At 33.0% G+C, this 21,244-nt stretch overlaps 1 protein-coding gene across 1 annotated transcript; it reads left to right on the top strand.

The window, feature by feature from the left end:
* The first annotated feature begins 1,473 nt into the window (after positions 1-1,473).
* On the top strand, positions 1,474-21,241 carry LOC124440277 (serine/threonine-protein phosphatase 6 regulatory ankyrin repeat subunit A-like). The gene is given in 34 exon segments (XM_046990636.1): positions 1,474-1,782; positions 2,242-2,325; positions 2,863-2,941; positions 3,463-3,533; positions 3,840-3,948; positions 4,489-4,580; positions 5,226-5,313; positions 6,472-6,536; positions 6,843-6,920; positions 7,185-7,310; positions 8,804-8,890; positions 8,988-9,066; positions 9,371-9,485; positions 9,807-9,868; positions 9,871-9,888; positions 10,900-10,963; positions 11,042-11,110; positions 11,625-11,765; positions 12,360-12,471; positions 12,632-12,706; positions 13,168-13,243; positions 14,333-14,372; positions 14,672-14,757; positions 14,925-15,012; positions 15,190-15,307; positions 15,654-15,724; positions 16,104-16,246; positions 17,536-17,567; positions 17,683-17,738; positions 18,942-19,025; positions 19,857-20,002; positions 20,231-20,310; positions 20,493-20,572; positions 20,874-21,241. Coding segments are annotated over 34 exon segments (3,000 nt in total). The 5' UTR covers positions 1,474-1,755; the 3' UTR covers positions 21,133-21,241.
* Positions 21,242-21,244: the final 3 nt, after the last annotated feature.

Genomic DNA, 21,244 nt, shown 5'->3' with positions numbered 1-21,244 from the left:
CAAAGAGAGGGCTCTCGTTCTGTCATAGAGTAACACAATATACTTTCCCTATCCTTGGTTGCATTGCTCATGGCGAGGAAACATTGCTCCAAATCTTCCAGGTGTCCATTCTTTGGTAAGTGGTTGTTTGGAGCAGGGCTGTTCTCGATGTACGCATTCAGCACAATGTAAAGAAGTTTAACATGTATCTGAGCAATCACAGAGGGACAAGCGTAGCTAAGGAATAGTCAGAGAATTTTCTTTTATTTCCTGTAAAGCTTCACAAAGTTCACTCTGTAGTAATCTTTGGGGCTAGCGAGAGCCTGCAAACAATTTGCGAGCTTGAATTTTTGTTACTGCAACGGCGTAGATTTCTTTCATCGGACAGGGAGGGTAGGCAGCTCTCTTAAACTCAAACTCATTAAAAACTTATCAAACTTCTTGAGCTCATCAAAACTTCAAAATCGTTGAACTCAATTATGATTAAAAACTATCTATGTATTCACAACTAAACATTGATTTTTAATGAATTGGGACGTTCGACTTAAATGCGCCAATCTAATTGTAATATGTAAGAACCATTTTGGGTTTTTTACCCTACGTCAAAACAAAAACACTTTGCCAATGGTTTTTTTTAACAAAGCAAAAAATTTCTTTTTATTATTTTCAATATGAATTGATTTACAACTGCACATACACACTCAAGAGAACTAACAAACTAATAAAATTCACGTTGCACTCCGAACTTTTAGGTCCGAAAAGTTTTTCTTTATCTTCATAACCAGCAATTGACTGTCGTTCAATCTAAAGAGGAAAAAATCAATCAAAAAATCAAATTGAAAAGAACTGAATATTACGCTACACAACTTTTTACTGGAGTAAACATTTTGATAAAATTTTCCCACCTCCATAATCTTGTTTGAAGAAAGTCATGGGTCATACAGGCCAAACTGTTTTATGTGTTCACCTCTTTACACGAATTTCCCGATAGTATTTTCTAAATGGCACTGTCTGCTCAACTTTGTCTGGCTTGTGCGCAAAATGTTGTGGCTTGATATTGAAAGTTTAAAAATATAAATTCGCCAGATCCATCATAATTTCACGTGAATCATCCTAAATTCCTAAAAGCAAATAGCGATTGTATTTCTCTGTGAGTGTGCATGATTCAATACAGCAGCTTTTTTATGAATAGAAGCGAATTTGATTTTTTCGCGTTGTCACATTGTAACTAAACCAAAAACTTTCACTCTCAATTTTCCTGTTAGAAAACGAATTCCAGTCGAATGTTGGTAATGCTGTATTTTTTTATTTCCATATCTTTCGTGTTTCTTTATAGTATATAAGCAGAATTATAGATCTTGTCACGAATACGGGATAAATAATTTTGAGTCCTTACTTAGCTCCCCTATTCCCGGTTCCTTAATTTTCAAAATCCCGACTCCAAGTTTTCCGGTTTACCGTTGCACCAGCTAACCGCAATACCCATCAGTCTGGAACATAGAGTTTCTAGCAAATCAATATGGCGGATGTTTGATGAAAATACTCAAAAATGCCAAACTGATTTTGAAATGTTAGTAGAACTGATGATTTGTGGTAAAGAATCTCTCTTATTTATATAAGTGCTTGAAAATTTCCAAGCTATTATTTTGATGCAGGCGATAGCAAATTGTGTTTCTACAAAAGCCTTGTAGGCCAGACCAGGCCCGTTGCTTGGACCGTTGTCAAAGTTGCACAAGTGCTGGATTCATAAAGTTAAATGTTTGTTGTGAAGAAGCCATGGTGATACGCCAGTTAGCAGATGAGGTAAAGTGTTCCATAAACGCCATAATATTTTATGATCTTTTTCTTTTATTTCGTAAAAAAGGTTTATTTGCTTCAAACGGTGACATATAAATACATATATTTATATATCGAACTATTAATCAGAAGAAATTTAGAAAATTATGAAAAAATTGTACAGATAAGAAAACCTAAAGTCTAATACAGGTGTTGAAGTGCAAGATCAGTTTCCCACATTATGTAGTCAACTGATAATGATCATTCTTGAAAGAAACACTTATAATTAATTTTTGCAATATCAAATAGATTCGGTAAACTGTGAAAATTTAACATCCACAAAAATTACAAATATTTTTCTCCTATCCTTTCCTGACAATATCTCACAGTAAGCCCTATAAAAATGTTATTTTCCAGACGTTTTTCTTGACATGTGTCTTAAATTTTAGTCGTACATCATTATAACTTTTATTCAATTTTCTTTAGCCTCCTGTAATTCAAGCTTGTTTTCGAGGGGATGCTAATGAACTTCGCTCACTAATTACAAGGAAAGAAGATGTCAACTCTTTGGTATTTATCTTTGTATTTGATATTAGTATTGATAATGTGCAGATTATAGAAAAGTTTTCTTGTAGCCGATTGTTGACAGTTGTCAGTACCTAAACTGAACTAGAGAGCTTTAGCAGTAGAAGTATGAGTACTTGTACAAATTTTAACAGTGTAATCCCATGGCATGAGAAAGTTTGTTATTGTATTGCTTTGTATAAATTTTACGTACTTTAGCTGTAAAGAACTGCAAACGAATACGATTTTCTTTGACACAAGGAATACCAAACTATTTGATATTTTGCATTATATTGCATTTTATCCAATATTATTATTGATAAATCCATAACACTGATTTTTAAAGGATAGAAAACTTTTTACAGAAAAATTTCCTCATAATTCTAAGCTTTAAAAAATGGGTGTAGTTGTTTACAGTTTGTTTATACATAACGAAATTGTCTATTTACATGCGCATCTGTCATTGGTTCATCCATTTGTAAATAATTGGCCAGTTTTATTTTCACAACATATGTATTGATTTACTTGATTTGGCTTTTTCAGGATCACGAAAGACGAACTCCACTTCATGCTGCTGCCTATCTGGGAAATGTTGAAGTTCTTAACACTTTGATTGTTAATGGTAATTATTCCTTGGGAGGCACATTTCAAGTTGAAAAAATTTATCAATGACTTAATAAAAAAATATTGAATTTTCTTTTAAGTTTGGAATATTATAATGATGTTGTTATATTTTGCTTTTCTGAAAAGAAGAGTGCAGTTCTTGCTATGTGCTTTGGATCTTGTTGCTTTTTTTTGAAATAAAGTAAACTTATTTTAATTTCAGTTTTATTTTCAATTCACAATATTAATTCATCTTGTTGCACATGTTGCATTAAAAAATTTTGGTGTAAAATTTACTCGAAAATTTACTTTTAAAAAAACCAGAAAACAACATCAATGGAAATGGAAACATTCAGTTTTTTCTGTACCAAGTGTTTTTGCAAAGAAAATCACCAGTATTTGTTCATTGAACTGCTCTAAAAAACAAAAAAATTGAAATAAGTTATTTAGATTTCCTATCCTTCTATTGTATTTTACAACAATACAGTAGCATCACATTGTTAAATAGAGACTCATATTCTAATTACTTACTGATTCAAGGTTCAAGTGTAAATACAAAAGATTCCAGATGGTTGACTCCACTTCATTGTGCCTGTGTTACAGGAAATAATGTGAGGTTCAAGTTATTGTCTGAATTTTGAAATTGACTCTATTTACGTTGTTAAATTATTCACAAAACATACCTTTTTGCCCATTTAACCATGCCTAAATGTGTACCTACAGGTTTAAGAGCAGGCATTTTTTTGATGTAATGGATTTTTTTTATGTTTCCCCATGATAGTAAAGTCTTAATTAAGAAAACTCAGACTCATTGTATTAATGAATAATGACGTTTTTCTAACTACATTCCTGTACATGGTTATACTGCATGGTTTGTTCAGCTGTAGCCGCTGACCACATATTGATTTCTACTATAGGAATGTGTTAAATCATTGTTGAAAAACCATGCAGATGTCAATGCAAGAGATAGGAATTGGCAAACACCTTTACATTTGGCAGCAGCAAACAATAATGCTCAATGTGCAGGTGTGTAATGACGTGCGGGTTTTTTTATTGTTTCTTCATGGACTTTGACATTTTTGAATCACTAAGAACTTTGCAAGAATTATCTTGAACACTTTTGAACCGTGGATTTTTTTGTTATTTTAAAAGTTTTGAAATTTACACTGATACGCACGACTCCAGTGTCGATGATCTGAAACATTCGTTGCATGATGAGGCAATTATATCAAATATACGTATACCTTTGAACAGCCGAGAGTTAAAATTTTTTCTCAAACACACTTATAATTGATTTTATAAAATATGAGAATGATAGCTTTGTAGTTTTCACCATTGTCGATAAAACTAAAAAAGTTCGCATTAGTAAAGTTTTTTAGGTATTTTTATCGTTATTGTAAAGTCACTCGTCAAAATAAATCGTGATGGTAATTTTTAAAGTGACTATTATTAGTTAACTTTTTAGCTAATGTTCAACTTAAAGTTAATTTTTGTGAAATTGAAAAGTTATACATTAAAATTTGAGAAGGCTTGTATGTTGCATATTGAAAATTTTTTTCTTTTCAGAGTTGTTGGCTCAAGTGGTAATAAACATTGACATTGCTGATCGCGCTGGACGAACAAGTTTACAGCTTGCAGTTTACAATGGACATATAGAGGTAGGATTTCGCGATTCATGTGCATAGTTGTATCAAGATTAATCTTTGACAAAACTTGTACGAAAATAGTTACTGTCACTGAAGAACTGAACAACAATGTATCATGCAAATTTTGCATCCAAATTAGCGAAAAATTATAACCTTTTAATTTTTATGAAACGTGTGTGAAATGTTGAAGATTTTGATTATCCTTCACATTTTGGGAATGTGTTGTAAGTATTGATGAAGACTACATAAGAGCGAAATCATCAATCCCTCAATTGAAAACCCTCGTAAAATAAGTTGTTTCGTCCTCTGAAATGTAGTTACGACTTCTTAATTTTACTGTATATGTGAAGAACATGATAAATTTGTGAAAAGTTACGTAGTATTTCATCTAAACATTAGTTGTTAGTATCCGGACCTGTTGCATGTTTTCATTATATTTGCGTTGCGAGGTTTTTCTGGTTTGTCACATTTGGTATAGCTACTAAATATTCGTAAAAGTCTTCAATATGCCCAGCTCTATCCAGTTGAGGAATGTCAACAGTTGATGAATGTAAATCATTACATCTTACTCAATGATATTTGTCAAACAACAGATTCATATGAGAATTTGATGCAGTTTTTAATAAATACAGTAAGATAGTTATCTTTTTTCTTTAGATGGTTAACTTTTTACTCACAAGTGGAGCAAATGTGAACGCTAAAGATAAAAGAGAAAGACAAGCTATTCATTGGGCCGCATATCATGGTACATAGGGGGATATTGTTGTATATACGGTGTGATATGTGATGATAATAGTACATACATGTGCGTGAATGCTTTATTACATGGAGACACTCAGAGGTATTGTTGTGCATATGGTGTGATATGTAGTGATAATGGTTCATACATGTGCGTGAATGCTTTATTACATGGAGACACTCAGAGGTATTGTTGTGCATACGGTGTGATATGTGATGATAATAGTACATACATGTGCGTGAATGCTTTATTACATGGAGACACTCAGGGTATTGTTGTGCATACGGTGTGATATGTAGTGATAATAGTACATACATGTGCGTGAATGCTTTATTACATGGAGACACTCAGAGGTATTGTTGTGCATATGGTGTGATATGTAGTGATAATAGTACATACATGTGCGTGAATGCTTTATTACATGGAGACACTCAGAGGTATTGTTGTACATACCGTGTGATATGTAGTGATAATAGTACATACATGTGCGTGAATGCTTTATTACATGGAGACACTCCATATTGTTGTACATACCGTGTGATATGTAATGATAATGGTACATACATGTGCGTGAATGCTTTATTACATGGAGACACTCAGGGTATTGTTGTACATACCGTGTGATATGTAATGATAATGGTACATACATGTGCGTGAATGCTTTATTACATGGAGACACTCAGGGGTATTGTTGTGCATATGGTGTGATATATAATGATCATGGTACATACATGTGCGTGAATGCTTTATTACATGGAGACACTCAGGGATATTTGCTGTGTATACGGTGTGATATGTAATGATCATGGTTCATACATGTGCGTGAATGCTTTATTACATGGAGACACTCAGGGATATTTGCTGTGTATACGGTGTGATATGTAATGATCATGGTTCATACATGTGTAAGAATACATTATTGCCCCTCCATCATCTTACTCTTGCGTTAACGATGGTGAAATACCATCGTTCGATCTGTTTATTGCTTCTCTCTGTGAATAGGACACGACCTTAGTTTCATAAAGTACTATACGTAATGACCAAATTTTTAGATCTTTTTCTTTATGTCCATGTATGTATTCCGTTCACTCTACGGTATGACCTTTAGACTCAAATTGCACAATTTTAAAACAAATTCTAGAATCTCTTCCTGACTGTATTTAGGCCATATCGCCTGTCTTGAAATTCTGATTGAAAATGGCTCACGAGTGGATTGCAGAGATAAAAAGGTACAAAGTGACATTACTAAAATTACTAAAGAAATATTATGTGAAGCTCTTTCTCCTGATACGCTGGAATATGTATTGTGCTAATACTTGTTAGACCAAAATGAATCATCGGGTATACATTTTTTATCAACCATTGATGATTAATATGTCTAAGGTTTTTCATACGTAAATAACGCAGCTACATATCTCAAACTTAAACTCCTGTGAAATATGTAAATTAAGTTTACGGTGCTCAATTCAAGACGGTGATAGAAAATATGAATTATCACTACTTTGCTCAAAGTTATGATGAATTGTGTTTTTTAGATGTATACTCCACTACATGCTGCTGCTGCTGGAGGTCAACTCAGTGCAATAAAAACTTTAATAAATGCAGGAGCGATGGTTAGTTATCTGATGTTACGATCTTTCATTTAAGCAAAAGTTACTTATGCTAATCCTTGATGCCGATTACTGTGCAATCAATTTGTAAAATAATAGTCGAACTGTTTTTGGAATGTACAAAGTGTAACTGTAAGTTTTTTGAACGAGAATAACGATCTCTTCTAGTCTTCTTTATGTTGCAGATATTCATACCGAAATGTTTGGTTGATCACTTCCCATAGTAGTTTCCTTGATTTTTATTTAAATTATGGATTAACAATGTAGGTAGATAATCCAAACCATCTTGGTAACACTCCACTTCATTTGGCATGCTATAACGGTCAGGATGTTGTAATTGAGGAGCTCATTAACCAAGGCGCCAACGTAAATGCCGCTAACATTAAAGGCTTGGTAAATACAATTTTTTTTACAATGTTTTTAGTTGGAGAAATGTTCTTTGTTTTTTTTCCAAGCACGTTCTGTGTGTATTTATGTTTGTTGGCTGTTTTTGTAGACAGTTGAGCAGTAGAGTGTCCCGTGTTAACTTTTCTGTGGGAGATTTAGGCTCCTTCGTACGTTCGTTTGAATCCCGTAATTTTGATCGTTACCACGCATGCTCAGAGGATTTTTTAAATTAAATTTGGTTACTTAGCTAGCTACTCGAAACATTATAAGTAGACAGATTTCGTTGTTGTCATGATTATTACGAAGAAACTGCGCATGTTCCAATGGTTTGTCTTTTGTGACTAAACAAGCTAGTTACTCCAAGAGCATTGCAAGTAGACGCAGTTGGTCGTTGCCATGACTATAAACTTGAACAGTTGGTCGAGCTGAATGCGCATGTTCAGACGTTTTTTATTTTTTATTTGTGACTGACTACTTAGTTTAAAAACTGTACAAGGATGCCCATTTGGTCACTCGAAAGGGACATTTGAACTGTGGACACCTAGAGAATTGTGGACATTTTGTACATAGAAAACAAGACAACCATACTTTAAACTGTACACTACATACAACTGTGGACACCTAGAGAATTGTGGACATTTAGTACATAGAAAATAAGACAACCATACTTTAAACTGTACACTACATACAACTGTGGACACCTAGAGAATCGTGAACATTTTGTACATAGAAAACAAGACAACCATACTTTAAACTGTACACTACATACAACTGTGGACACCTAGAGAATCGTGGACATTTAGTACATAGAAAACAAGACAACCATACTTTAAACTGTACACTACATACAACTGTGGACACCTAGAGAATTGTGGACATTTTGTACATAGAAAATAAGACAACCATACTTTAAACTGTACACTACATACAACTGTGGACACCTAGAGAATCGTGGACATTTAGTACATAGAAAACAAGACAACCATACATTAAACTGTACACTACATACAACTGTGGACACCTAGAGGATCGTGGACATTTAGTACATAGAAAACAAGACAACCATACATTAAACTGTACACTACATACAACTGTGGACAATAAGAACTTGAACAACAAGCATTGAGCTAGTTAAAGTAAATTTGGATATCTTCTTCATTATACATAAAACAAACTCAAATGAGAGTGAATTTAATAAAATGTGCGAGACATGCATTATGTTGTTAGAAATTACATCAAAAAGCTCGTGTTTTGTTCAAAATTTGCACTATCCTTGAAGCCCAAGTCATATTCTCTTTCATTACTCTCTTTCATTATTCTCTTTCATGAGCTATTTCGAATTTCCTCTTTTATTTTAGTGCATATAGTAAAGTAATTAAATTTGTTTTCTTTCTTTGTTTTACTTCTAAGAAATCAGTTTGTTTTCCGGTCTAATAGTGTAACAGTTATATACTTGTAAGTTGTGTTATGTAACTAAATAACTGTTTGTTGTATTGCAGACTCCTTTACATTATGCCGCTGCTTCAGAAAATGGAGATATGGTCATGGAAGTTTTACTCAACGAAGGAGCAAATCCGAACTCGAAAGTATGAAATCTTCAAATAAATTGCAAACATCCAATTCTTTTTGAACAGTCTTTGTATTTGTAATCTCAGCAAGTATTTGCCATGTATATTTTTGCAGTGTAAAAAAGGCCAAACTCCTCTTCATTTGGCTGCATTAACTGGTCGAAATAAGCGGACGCAAACTTTGCTTCAACAAAGTAAGAACTGAAAATTCGTCTTTGTGTTATTATGATCCACTTTTCTACCACCATATAAATATCACATGTAGGATTTCTATCCATTGCATGAATTAACATTCTTTTCATCAATGCAATGTATTGTATAATCAATGTATGTTATACGTATCTATGCTTTTTATTCAGACTTAATATGTCTTATGTGGGATATTTGTGCGCATCTGTGTGTTTTATGTTTTGAGAGCTTATATGTCTTTTGACATTTAGAGAGCCAATGTATTTTGTCGTTATAGAGATTTTGAAAGATTACGTATCTTGTTTTTAGATGCATTTGTAAACTCACCCGATGAAAATGGGAACACACCTCTCCATCTTGGAGCTTATAGCGGGCATCAAATTGTAGTTTGTGTTCTACTTGCAAGTGGTGCTGATCATAAAAAGTGAGATTATGTAAAATGTCGATTGTTTAAAAGATAGATTTATAAATGTTTCCAAAATTTTGTAAAAGTTTCCACTCGATAGTTTTGAAGATAATTTAATTTTAAGTTTCCTGCTTTTTGTCCTGTCATTAGCGAAATCATTAGAAATTCTTATATTTTGGTATATTTATTGTGTAGTGCAAAACAATCACGAAAAAAATATGCTAAAATTTTTAAATCAATATCCAATGTGTAGCACTATCCATTTTTTCAAAAATATAATGAGTGATATATATAATAGCTATACTACTTTCCTTTATTTTTGTTAATTTTACTCATCAGATTGGGTTTTGACGGAATGAGTCCATTGCATATGGCTAGCTTAACGGGTCAAGTTGAATGCTGTAAAAGCTATTGCAATACGGTATGATATAGTGTTTCTTTGTTTACCCATATATATTTGATCACAACCTTTACATATTACATATGATATGATATCATTGCTCTTTGTACTTGCTTAAGTTGTTAATTAATTTTACTTTTCTATCGCATCAACTTCACGCTTTTGTTATTTTCAAACTCACCTTCCACCATTGCTAGACGAATCCTTACCAGAGATCCTTGAGCTTGAGTTTTTGATCAATTTTACTCGTCTAATGTATCCTATTCATGTTTTATTTCTTCTTTACCAAGTATCATGGTCACTAAGTCATTCACATTTCTCCGTTAACTTATGGCAACTTACATACCTAAATAGATATAGTATACTTTTAAATGGTTTTATCCTCAATAGTTAAAGAAAAATGTGTAAATTATTGTTGCGAGTAATGACCATCATGTTTATTCATGTATCTTCATACAACCCCAATATACAAATGATTACTGTAAAAATTTTATACCCAGTGCCCTACATAGAAAAGAGTTGGGACACCGAAGATAAAATTGCCTAGCGCATCTGCCATTTTGTTCCAAAAGCCAGCAAATATAAAGCATTAAATGGGGGAAAGATAAATTTTCTGTTGTGTTTTCTTATTCATGAATACACAGCGATCGTCGCCTGAGGAGTTCAGTTGTTTATAGAAAAACATTTATTTAATGCAGTGGATGTAATATGTATGCCTTTAATACTGTTTTTGCCACAAGGGAGCGCGTAGATTTCTATTCTTCATCGCTTTGATTGGCATTATTATAACGCAACCGAAAATCACTGTAAACATTTTTATAATTATCTCCCATGTAAAAATAATTATAATTTGCGCTTTTGGAACAAAAATGGCAGCATGTGACCATATTTACCCAATCGCCATAATGCGAAATACAATACGTGTCTCAACTCTTATAAATACAGGGCTCTGCTTATGCCAGCTTTGTTAACTGTGATATTAGCGTTATAAACTGTATCAAAGAGCTCACTCCTTTTCTATTTTGTTTGCAGGAGCATCTATCAATATAAAAGACAACAACAACAGAACGTGTGTTCATGCAGCGGCCTGCTGTAGGTATGTCAAAACATAATAAATCATTTCCTGTGCTTGTAGTTCTAGCGTAGTTTTTAATGCTTCATAATGTATTTTTAGCAATGTAGACTGTCTGGAACTGCTTATGAGTAATGGTGCGGATCATCATGTAACTGATAGGTTTGGAAGGTGGGTTACTTCAGCTTTGTCGAAAAATCAATTAATGGGAAAACATCAGAGAATATAAAACTTTTTAAGACTGATGTGAAAGATCAGTTTTTCAATGTTTTATATTGTGTGTTCATGAGACAAGGTTTTATCGGGGAAAACTTAATTTTCAACTGAAAACAACAGCTAGAAGATCAATGCAAGGATGTCTGTATTAGGTGCAAATATATCTTGGCAATTTATAGGTTTTATAGTTTACCAAAGTTTCAGCTTTTCGAGGTGGACAAATGGCAAATTGAAACTTAATAGAACAGAAAAGACCCAGAAAAGGTCTCCAAAGAGTCAACATGTCGTATTTTATTAGCATTGTTGGAAAATGTTGATCAAACAGTTTTAGTTTGTAAGCTTGGGGCTTGGTTCAAACCTTCATTCTTTTGATAATAAGATACAGTCAATAATTTTAGATATTTCAGTGGTATCTAAGTCTTATAATTACCCCCTCATCTTCATATTTCTATTTCTTGTTTTTTTATAGAACTCCTCTTCATTATGCTGCTGGTCATGTGCTTTTTGAAAATGTTGTGCTGTTAGTTGGATCTGGATGTAATGTTAATAAGACAGATATTAAATCTTGTACTGCATTACATTATGCATCAGCTCATGATGAAGACGCAAGGTTAGCTATATAAACGTCTTTACTAATATTTTATACGTTTTACTTATAATAAATTAACAACAGTCTTATTGATAAGTTAGATTTGGTAAAACCCTTTCAATATTTGAAAGATGTATTGATTGAATGAATAAATGAAAGGAAGAACGAACTACTAATACAAAATTATTTTGGAAGGTAGTAAGCGAATTACTAAATTCTTTAAGATCAATGAGTCATGAGTTATCCATGTTAGTGATCTATGAAACGCAAGGGATTTTCATGCTGTTTGTTCGTGGTTGGAAGAAGCATACGTATTGCTCTTTTAACAACACTTGTTTTTGAAACTAAATAATCTTGTTGCTAATTGATTGTAGCTATTGAAATATCGTCATTTCTAACAATGGCAGATCTTTTTGTCACAATGTTGAATGCTATCTCCATGGTTTGATAAGTAGCAAAGCGTTTGTTTTTGAGGCTTTCTCGGTTGTACTATCTCATAATCTTACAATAATTTCACTTGTTCCATTGTTGTATATACTTTACCATGTATATATTTTGGAGTCATTACTTTGTATAAACAAATTCATTAGCCAAAATCTTGCACAACATTCTTAGAGTCGTTGAACATCTTCTTACGAAGGATGCAGATGCAAGCAAGAGAGATAAAAAAGGATTTACTCCTATACATTATGCTTCCGTTAAAGGAAATAAACTTACAATCGAAATGGTTAGTATGCTTAACGTACTTAAAGAAATAGATTAAATTTTTTATTTGATGTGAAATTTAAATTTGCATTTATCAACAGGGACATTTATATGATTACAATTATTTCGGAAGTTTACTTGTAATTTTTCAATACAATTTTGTATTTTCTTTGATGTTTCAGTTGTTAGATCATTGTTCGGCAGATATTTTCAATATAAGTTCTGGATCGCCTTCACTGACGCCATGTCATTTGGCTGTAAGTAATTCCTATAAAGTTAATATTACTGACGTCATGTCATGTAGGCTGTGAGTAATTCCTATAAAGTTAATATAACTGACGTCATGTCATGTAGGCTATGAGTAATTCCTATAAAGTTAATATTACTGACGTCATGTCATTTGGCTGTAAGTAATTCCTATAAAGTTAATTCCAATACAGTTATCACTGTGGATGTACCTCAATGTCAATCACACAATTTTGAAAGTTTTATTTTTTAAGTTACTTGAAAAATTATGTGAATATAAAAGCCGCTTCAACTTGCTGTGGCATACCATGTCCTTTAAGTTTTTACCCAAACCATTTTGAAATTTTGAAAGTATTTTCTCCCTGCGAGATGCACTTTTCATACTTTACGTCCAACATTGAATGCAATAGAATGTATTCTGAAAGGGTTGTGTAATGAATCTTATATTTATATTGGTTTGTTTTATTTTAAGGCATTTAATGGTCACTTCACTGCACTGGATGCATTACTGCAGTCAGCAATGAGTCCAGATATTCAAGATAGTGACGGTATTTATGTGTTTATGTTGTTCTGAGACTACTTTAAAAATTGCAATCATAATGAAATTATTTATTTCACTTTAAGTTGTAGTTTGTCTAAGTTTAAACAGACACAACATTCACCATGATCATAACTTGTCAAAAAATACACTTTGCTACATAAAGAAGTGTCATCGCTTCATTTTTGTTTAACTTATTTCAAAGCATTGCCCAATCTTCAGAATAATGTTTACTTTTCTGCAGAATGTTTTTCTGTGGTTTTCAAACAGTACAAGTGATTGTACCAAATGCAAACTTTCCTATATTAAATATTTCATCCAGTTGCATGTGATTGTTCCCTATTCTTGAATCAAGGTTGATATTTTATATCTAAATGTGTCTGTGACTATCAAGTCGTCATACAACTTGGGAATAAACAATTTAATGAAATAAACCAAATTACAATTTACTACTTTCAAATTACGTTAAGGACCGTTTGGTCCCACGTACAACATTCAACAACAGCAATTTGTCTTTTTACTCTGTTTATAACAACAACACCGTTCATTTGTCTTAAAAAGTTTCACTTAACTTGCTCGCCATTAAAGCCTCACAGCGGCAAAATGGAATGGGTGAATATAAAATTGAAAATTATGACATTTTTTGTATAATAATATGCAAGTCCAGTTTGACATTACTTTTTTTCGCCTCGCCGAGTTACCCGGCAAATGCAATATGGAAAATTCATTAGCCGGGTAATGGTTTGAAACCGAGTTCCCGGCAAGGCGAGTTACTCGGATGTGTCATATAAACGATTCACCGGGAAATGCATTCATTTTATCTGGCCGAGTTACGGGGCGAGTAACTGCTGTTAAACAGGAACTAAACAACAACACTTTCAAACGTTGTTGTCATTCCGTCCAAAGCAAATCATTTGACCACAGTGTCGCTATAGGTTAAAGTCAATATTTTGAATCAACAATAACAACATCGCTATACTAAATTTTAATCACAGATTTGCAAATACGTTTGTTTGGATGAAATTACTTTTTTATCGTTCATAAATTCAAACAAAAACTATTAAAGGAAAAACTTGTAAATTTTGATATTTCTACCTAGGTCGAACTCCACTGCATCTAGCGGCTGCTCAAGGTCACTGGTTCGTGTAAACGTTCCCTTATTTTTTTACACATATTTTTCTTGACAAAAGTGGAAATTCCGATGTATTTTATATTGTTGAGTACTTTATCTTGTCTGTGAAAAACGTATGTGCATGCACGGAATGGCGAGAACGATGCCTTTCATATTGTTTGAACCAAATCTTAACGAATTTCTAATTTTTCCAAATCAGTTCTCAGAGAGGCCTTAAGAATAGCTTGTTTAACATGTCCACCATGTACATTCTGCTCGAACAATACTAAACTTGATAAATGAAAACGATTTTTATCATGTATCTAGTGAATGTGTGGAGTTATTGTTGCTACATGGTGCTAATGTTGCCATATATGATGATGTTATGAACAACACGTCTTTACATTATGCAGGTGAAAAAAACTTACTTGCTCTGACATAATTATTCTTTTATCCTCCTGCTTTTTACATGTTAATCTTTAAGATGCCATCTAAATTGATCGTTCTTACCATATTTATCATATTTATCCACAAATATCCATGAAGATCCATAATTGAGAAATGTATTACATTGTTTTAGCATGTTATGGTCACGTGGACTGTATTAGAACTATGCTTCAAAATACCAACGCCTCTGATGTTATTGACTTAATAAATTTCCAGGAAAGGTTCGTACAGCACTTAACATTATGGGCACGTGACTTTGCACAACATTTGTAAATGACCACGTGACTCTTGCTCATCGTTAACTTTATTTGATGTTGGTTTTGCTAAAGACCACTATACCCTTCATACTTTTTAAATATAAATGTGTTGCAATTCATATCTGTGGGAATTTTCTATAGGACTGCACTAATTTTGGCTGCTACAAAGGGCTACATTGAAAGCGTATTGTTGTTGGTTACACAAGGATGTAATGTGCGTGCACAAGATATTTTTCTTCGAACTGCTTTACATGGAGTGGTAAGTCATTAAAATAAAGATGGTTTTTCATTGTACACTGTGATGTAGCCAGGCTTAATTAGTACTGTAATGAAATTTTACGTGTTCATTTATTGCAGAAATATAGACTTCTGAAGAAAAAAAATAATGATCATATTGCTGAAAATATGAATGAAAATATTTTTTTTAAACCTTCGGACGTGATTAAACGCGTCAATTGATTAAGAAAAGAAAATTTTTGGAAAAAATTTTTATTGGAAGTTAACTGCTTATCTCAGCACAATTTAACTCAAGAAATACCATTACTGTTTAAAACCAGGAATTTAACAGTGGAACAACAAAGATCGTTTCATAACTTTTTTCTTAGTCTGCTAATCCTAATGGTAGCGAAGAATGTGTTGAATGTTTATTAAATCATCAAGCAGATCCTTTATCCAGGTTAGTTCTTTCATTACTCTGTTCACATGAAAAGATTAAAACCAAATTATAAACAATTAGTGCTTTAAATGCTTTCAACGCGTGTATTCATGTTTCTTTTTTATTTGACTTCATTAGTTGACTTCATTAGTTATACAGGAGATAGGAGGGCATGCTTTAATATGTTCAATAAACGAGGCTGGGCGACCCTAAATATGCATAATTATTGTTGTAAAGATAATTTGCAAAATTTATAATATAACGATAATCGATCGTTTTTGTTGTTATTGTAAGTTTTGACCTGAACATCTTGCTCGGCCATTTTTATCTTTCACAATAACATTCCCTTGATTGTTAAAGAAAAATCGCATGCAAATCGTTAATGAAGAAATTTTTCTAGAGATTGTAATGGTGCAAGTCCTTTACATTTGGCCGCTGCTTGCGGTCATGTTGGGATTTTGGCTTCATTGCTACAAGCTTCTGGTACTGGGAATGTCACAGATGATCGTGGTTATACTCCTTTACACTGGGCTTGCTATAATGGTATGTTTTGTAAACAGTATTTTTAAATAATAAAATAAGAGACTAAATTCATCGTGGTGAAAAATCTAAAAACTGTTTTAAAAATTGCATGGCCAAAGGTAATAACCCATTAGTTCTTAAAAGAACTGTTTAAAACAAGAACACTAACTCAATATTTCTAAAAGGAATTAGTTCAAAGCTAAAATTATGTTTATAATTTATCCTGTTTTTAGAGTCATCTCTCCGATTTGGAGATAACGTACACTCTTTCTTCTCATTATAAATATTGGTAGATGTTAAATTTTCATTTAGCAGACTTTGGCACCCTAGAGTAGTCTGCCGAAATGTAACTTGTCTTGTCTTTTAGCTTTTAAACAGTTCTTTTAAAACTATTGGGTTAGTGTTCTGGTTTTAAACAGTTCTTTTAAGAACTATTAAGTTATTATTTTTAACCATTAACCACGGTATTTGCAATTTTTAAAACAATTTTTACAGTATTGTCATCACACACTTTTACAGAAGTGATTTCCAAATGGCACAAAAATTATTTCTCAAAAATTTGCCGAAGAATCGATATTTTATTTATGCATATTGATAAAACATTTTCTCCACTTTTGATCTCCCAGCATACACGCTGTTTAAAACATGCAATAAAATATTATCTATGATGTTGCTTATTGATGAAATGCATTCAATTCTTTTTGATTGGATGTTGTGGTCCAATCAATGCCAGAATAAATTTTTCTGTGCTCAACTGGTACAATAACAGTAAATTCTAAATAAAAGAAAAAGTGTAATGCTCTGAAATGTTCATAGCAGAACCACCAAAACATGTGGGATGGCTAAGTAAGCTATTGCATGCTGGGTATACATTATTAAAATATTTTTATGTTGTAGAGTTTCGTGAAAGTAACGTAACTATCATTTAAGTTCACAAATATTTGTAGCAATGATTTTTCTTCCATAACGCATATGCATTGAAAATATCTTGATGTGGGGTTAAAATAGCATTCTGCTAAAATTTTGCACTACTGCATTTAAATATATTTGCTTTGTTGAAGTGTATTTATAAATGCGTGCTGCGTGCTTTAATTTTATTTCGTTTTTGCGCCTTTATGTACCCAAATATTTGATCTCATATTTAATTCAGTTTTATTGTCACCACTTATTTCATTTTTATTGATTACTTCTAGTCTGTTGTAAACAAAGTGACAAAAATGTATTATGATCAATCATAATGTGTTATGATTGTGTTATACATATTGAATGATTTCGTTGATCTTAAATCATCTATTTACTGTATTCCGCAGGTCATGAAAGCTGTGTTGATGTACTCTTAGAAGTAGGTGTTCATAAATTATTCATAAGACTTCATAAAATGTTCACACACTGGGTCCATTTGTGGGTAAAATTTAATTTTAATCTTTTATGTGAACGCGCTTTTCATTTTTCTGTAGGATGATAGCTGTCATACTTTCGTTGGAAATAGGTTTTCACCTTTGCATTGTGCTGTGTAAGTAGCAAGATAACTTTTCAGCATTAGAAAGGAAGAAATTTTTTATATACATGGTATTTAAGAATATATAGTGTACTGTATATTAACTGTTTTCAAAATATAAGGAAGAAATTTTTTATATACATGGTATTTAAGAATATATTGTTGTACTGTGCATATGTAGTTGAAGGTTGTTGTCCAAAATGCATAATGTCATGCAGTTGAAGGTTGTCAAATAGTGCATAACGCTTTCTGTGTAGTTGAAGGTTGTTGTCCATAAATAGTTGTTCTGTGAACCAATCGTGGTAGTTGAAGGTTGTTGTCCATAAAATAATAATGAAGGTTGTTGTCCATAAAATAGTGCATAACGCTTTCTGTCATGCGTGTAGTTGAAGGTTGTTGTCCATAAAATAGTGCATAACGCTTTCTGTCATGCGTGTAGTTGAAGGTTGTTGTCCATAAAATAGTGCATAACATGCGTTTCTGTCATGCGTCATGTAGTTGAAGGTTGTTGTCCATAAAATAGTGCATAACGCTCGCGTGTAGTTGAAGGTTGTTGTCCAAGGTTGTTGTCCATAAGTGCATAAGTGCAGTTGAAGGTTGTTGTCCATAAAATAGTGCATAATGCGTGTAGTTGAAGGTTGTTGTCCATAAAATAGTGCATAACGCTTTCTGTCATGCGTGTTGAATTACGGTATGAAGGTTGTTGTCCATTAAATAGTGCATAACGCTTTCTGTCACAGGTTGTTGTCCATTAAATGCACAACGCTTTCTGTCTTGAAGGTTTGTTAGTATAACCGTTAATTAGTCATAACGTGCTTGAAGGTTGTTGTCCATTGCACAACGTGTCATGCGTGGTTGAAGGTTGTTGTCCTTTGGTTGAAGGTTGTTGTCCATAAAATAGTGCATAACGCTTTCTGTCATGCGTGTAGTTGAAGGTTGTTGTCCATAAAATAGTGCACAAGGTTGAAGGTTGTTGTCCATAAAATAGTGCATAACGCTTTCTGTCATGCGTGTGATTGAAGGTTGTTGCATAAAATAGTGCATAACGCTTTCTGTCATAGTTGAAGGTTGTTGTCCATAAAATAGTGCACAACGCTTTCTGTCATGCGTGTAGTTGAAGGTTGTTGTCCATAAAATAGTGCATAACGCTTTCTGTCATGCGTGGTGACTACGGATGAAAGGCCATGTTTGACATTTTTATTTGACATTTTGTTTTAGTATAACCGATAATTACTCATGTGCTGAATTGCTTTTGGATACCTTAGACGATGATATTGTGAATTTCCTTGACAAGAAACAAAGGTTAGTCAAGTCTAATTTCAATCTTCAACTCATGAAATTCGAACTGTTATAATAATTGTTAAGTGCTAGTGTATAAATTATCCATGAAACACATGAACTTTAAATTTACTGCTATGTGGCTACTCTTGCATCCTGTTGTGTTACAGATGCATTGTACATGCATGAATATACATGCATTGCATTTTATGTCATTCTGTAATCTATAGTTGTGTAGGTATCTTTCCATGCGTGTGCTTGAATTTTGAGGGGTTCTTGAGGACATTTAATAACATGCTTTTTCCAAATGTACTGATGGAATTCCCCTAATATCATGCTCACTTCGATATACCAACGGTCCAATAGGGATAGTATACTCATATTACAAAAGTTATTCGTAAGCAATGTGACTGGTTTTGTTGCATGTGGACAATATTGTGCTTATATAGTTGGGTCAGTGTTGTAGAACTAAATTTATCAGATAGGGGGCTCTCTTGACGTTTTTGTCAATAGTGCCCTTTTAAAATTACCCATTTCAAAGGTAGAAGGGGGCTCCTCTCCCAACTGCCCCCCCCCCCAATTCTACAGCACTGAGTTGGATTATATGGGAGTATCGCTAACGGCATTGCAATAACGTTTTATTCCAAGCACTTTTTTATAACTTTGTCACATGGCATAATTTATGTAGCAATTACGTTTAATTTATGTGTTATTGACACCTTTATCTATTTCAACTTGACCATCGTCCTATAAGAAGTATACTTGTTCTGGAAGGAGTTATATTTTTGATGTTTGTATTTGTTTGACCAAATAGTGTTCAACGCTCATAAATAGCAACGTTTTAATATCTTTTAGGACTGCAATGCATGCTGGTGCTTATAATGATCATGTAGAATGTTTGGAACTATTAGAGCAACATAATGGAAACATTGATGCTGTTGATGTCGAAGGATATTCACCATTAATGGTTGCTGCCCAACGTGGTCACGAGAGAGCGATTGGTATGTTTGACGACTTAATTCATGTGCTATGACCTTCTATTTACTGTGTCGTGTTGTATAATTATATGAAGGTCAACTGGGACATGGTTTGCTTTGTCTTGCTAGTTGGCCATCTCTTGCCGCTTGTGATAAGAATTTCTAGCGTAACTACTAATTACTCTTCATTTCTAGCATTCATAACGATATAAGTATTTCTATTTTAAGGCACAGTGTCATTTTATATTTTAGAGTTTTTTCTACAAAATCTTGCCAATGTTTCTCTCTGTGACAAAGATAGCAACACAGCTTTACACTTGTCTTGCATTGAGGTTAGAAATAATGAAGATATAATTATGAAATTGTGAATAGCGTTAGCTTTTCCATAAACATGCAGTGATTGTTTGTGACTGTGTGAAATATAAGTATATAGTAGTCCTATATAAGTATATAGTAGTTTGGGATGTTCATTTATATCTGCAAGCATGAACAATTTGTTTTTTTCCTGCTGCAGGGTCATTCATCCAGTACGTTATTACTGCTAAAACACTGTGTAGATGCTGATTTAAGACGAACGAATTCTTATGGACAAAGGTCAGTTGATTTTTATTTGGTAAATTGACATGTATATTTTGTGTTTCACGACTTGTGGGTGGGTATGTCATTCGAAAGTCTTTGAAATATGCACCAAACACAATTAAACATGCACGAGTCATTGAGTGAATTGGATGTTGGGGTGTTCCCACATAAAAATTCATTCTTTTACACATGAAAACGATACATGATGGCAAACTGTTTTTCAGTTGTAATATAATGAGACTTTTTGTAATATTTGGACATTTTGGTTGTTTCGAAGTACACCCTCTTGAAAATTACGTGTTTTTTTGTTGTTTAGTGCACTTCATATAGCGGCTAAAAACGGTCTTGAAGATGTAGTAAGAGAACTAGTATCCAAAGGAAGTGACATATTTCTTGAAGATGAAAACGGTTTTACTCCTGCACTAGCATGTGCTCCTAATGTACAAGTTGCGCATTGTTTATCTATATTATTGAAAGCAATGGGTTCAAAAACCAGTAAACCTCAAGAACCTGTTAAGAAAAAAAGAGAAGTATCTCATTTAAATTTTAAACCGTCATACAATTCGACGATTTAGCATATTCGCTGAACGCAAAGTGCTATATTAGGATTTATGAATTTTGTAACTTATTAGAATTTATCTTTTTTGTGTGAATTCAATTCTACTAAAGTGCTTTTTAAAACAATTG

This window comes from Xenia sp. Carnegie-2017, unplaced genomic scaffold (genome assembly GCF_021976095.1).
Source record: "Xenia sp. Carnegie-2017 unplaced genomic scaffold, XeniaSp_v1 HiC_scaffold_2, whole genome shotgun sequence".
Classification (NCBI taxonomy): domain Eukaryota; kingdom Metazoa; phylum Cnidaria; class Anthozoa; order Malacalcyonacea; family Xeniidae; genus Xenia; species Xenia sp. Carnegie-2017.
Note: the sequence above shows the minus strand (reverse complement) of the source record. Positions and strands in the feature narration are given on the sequence as shown.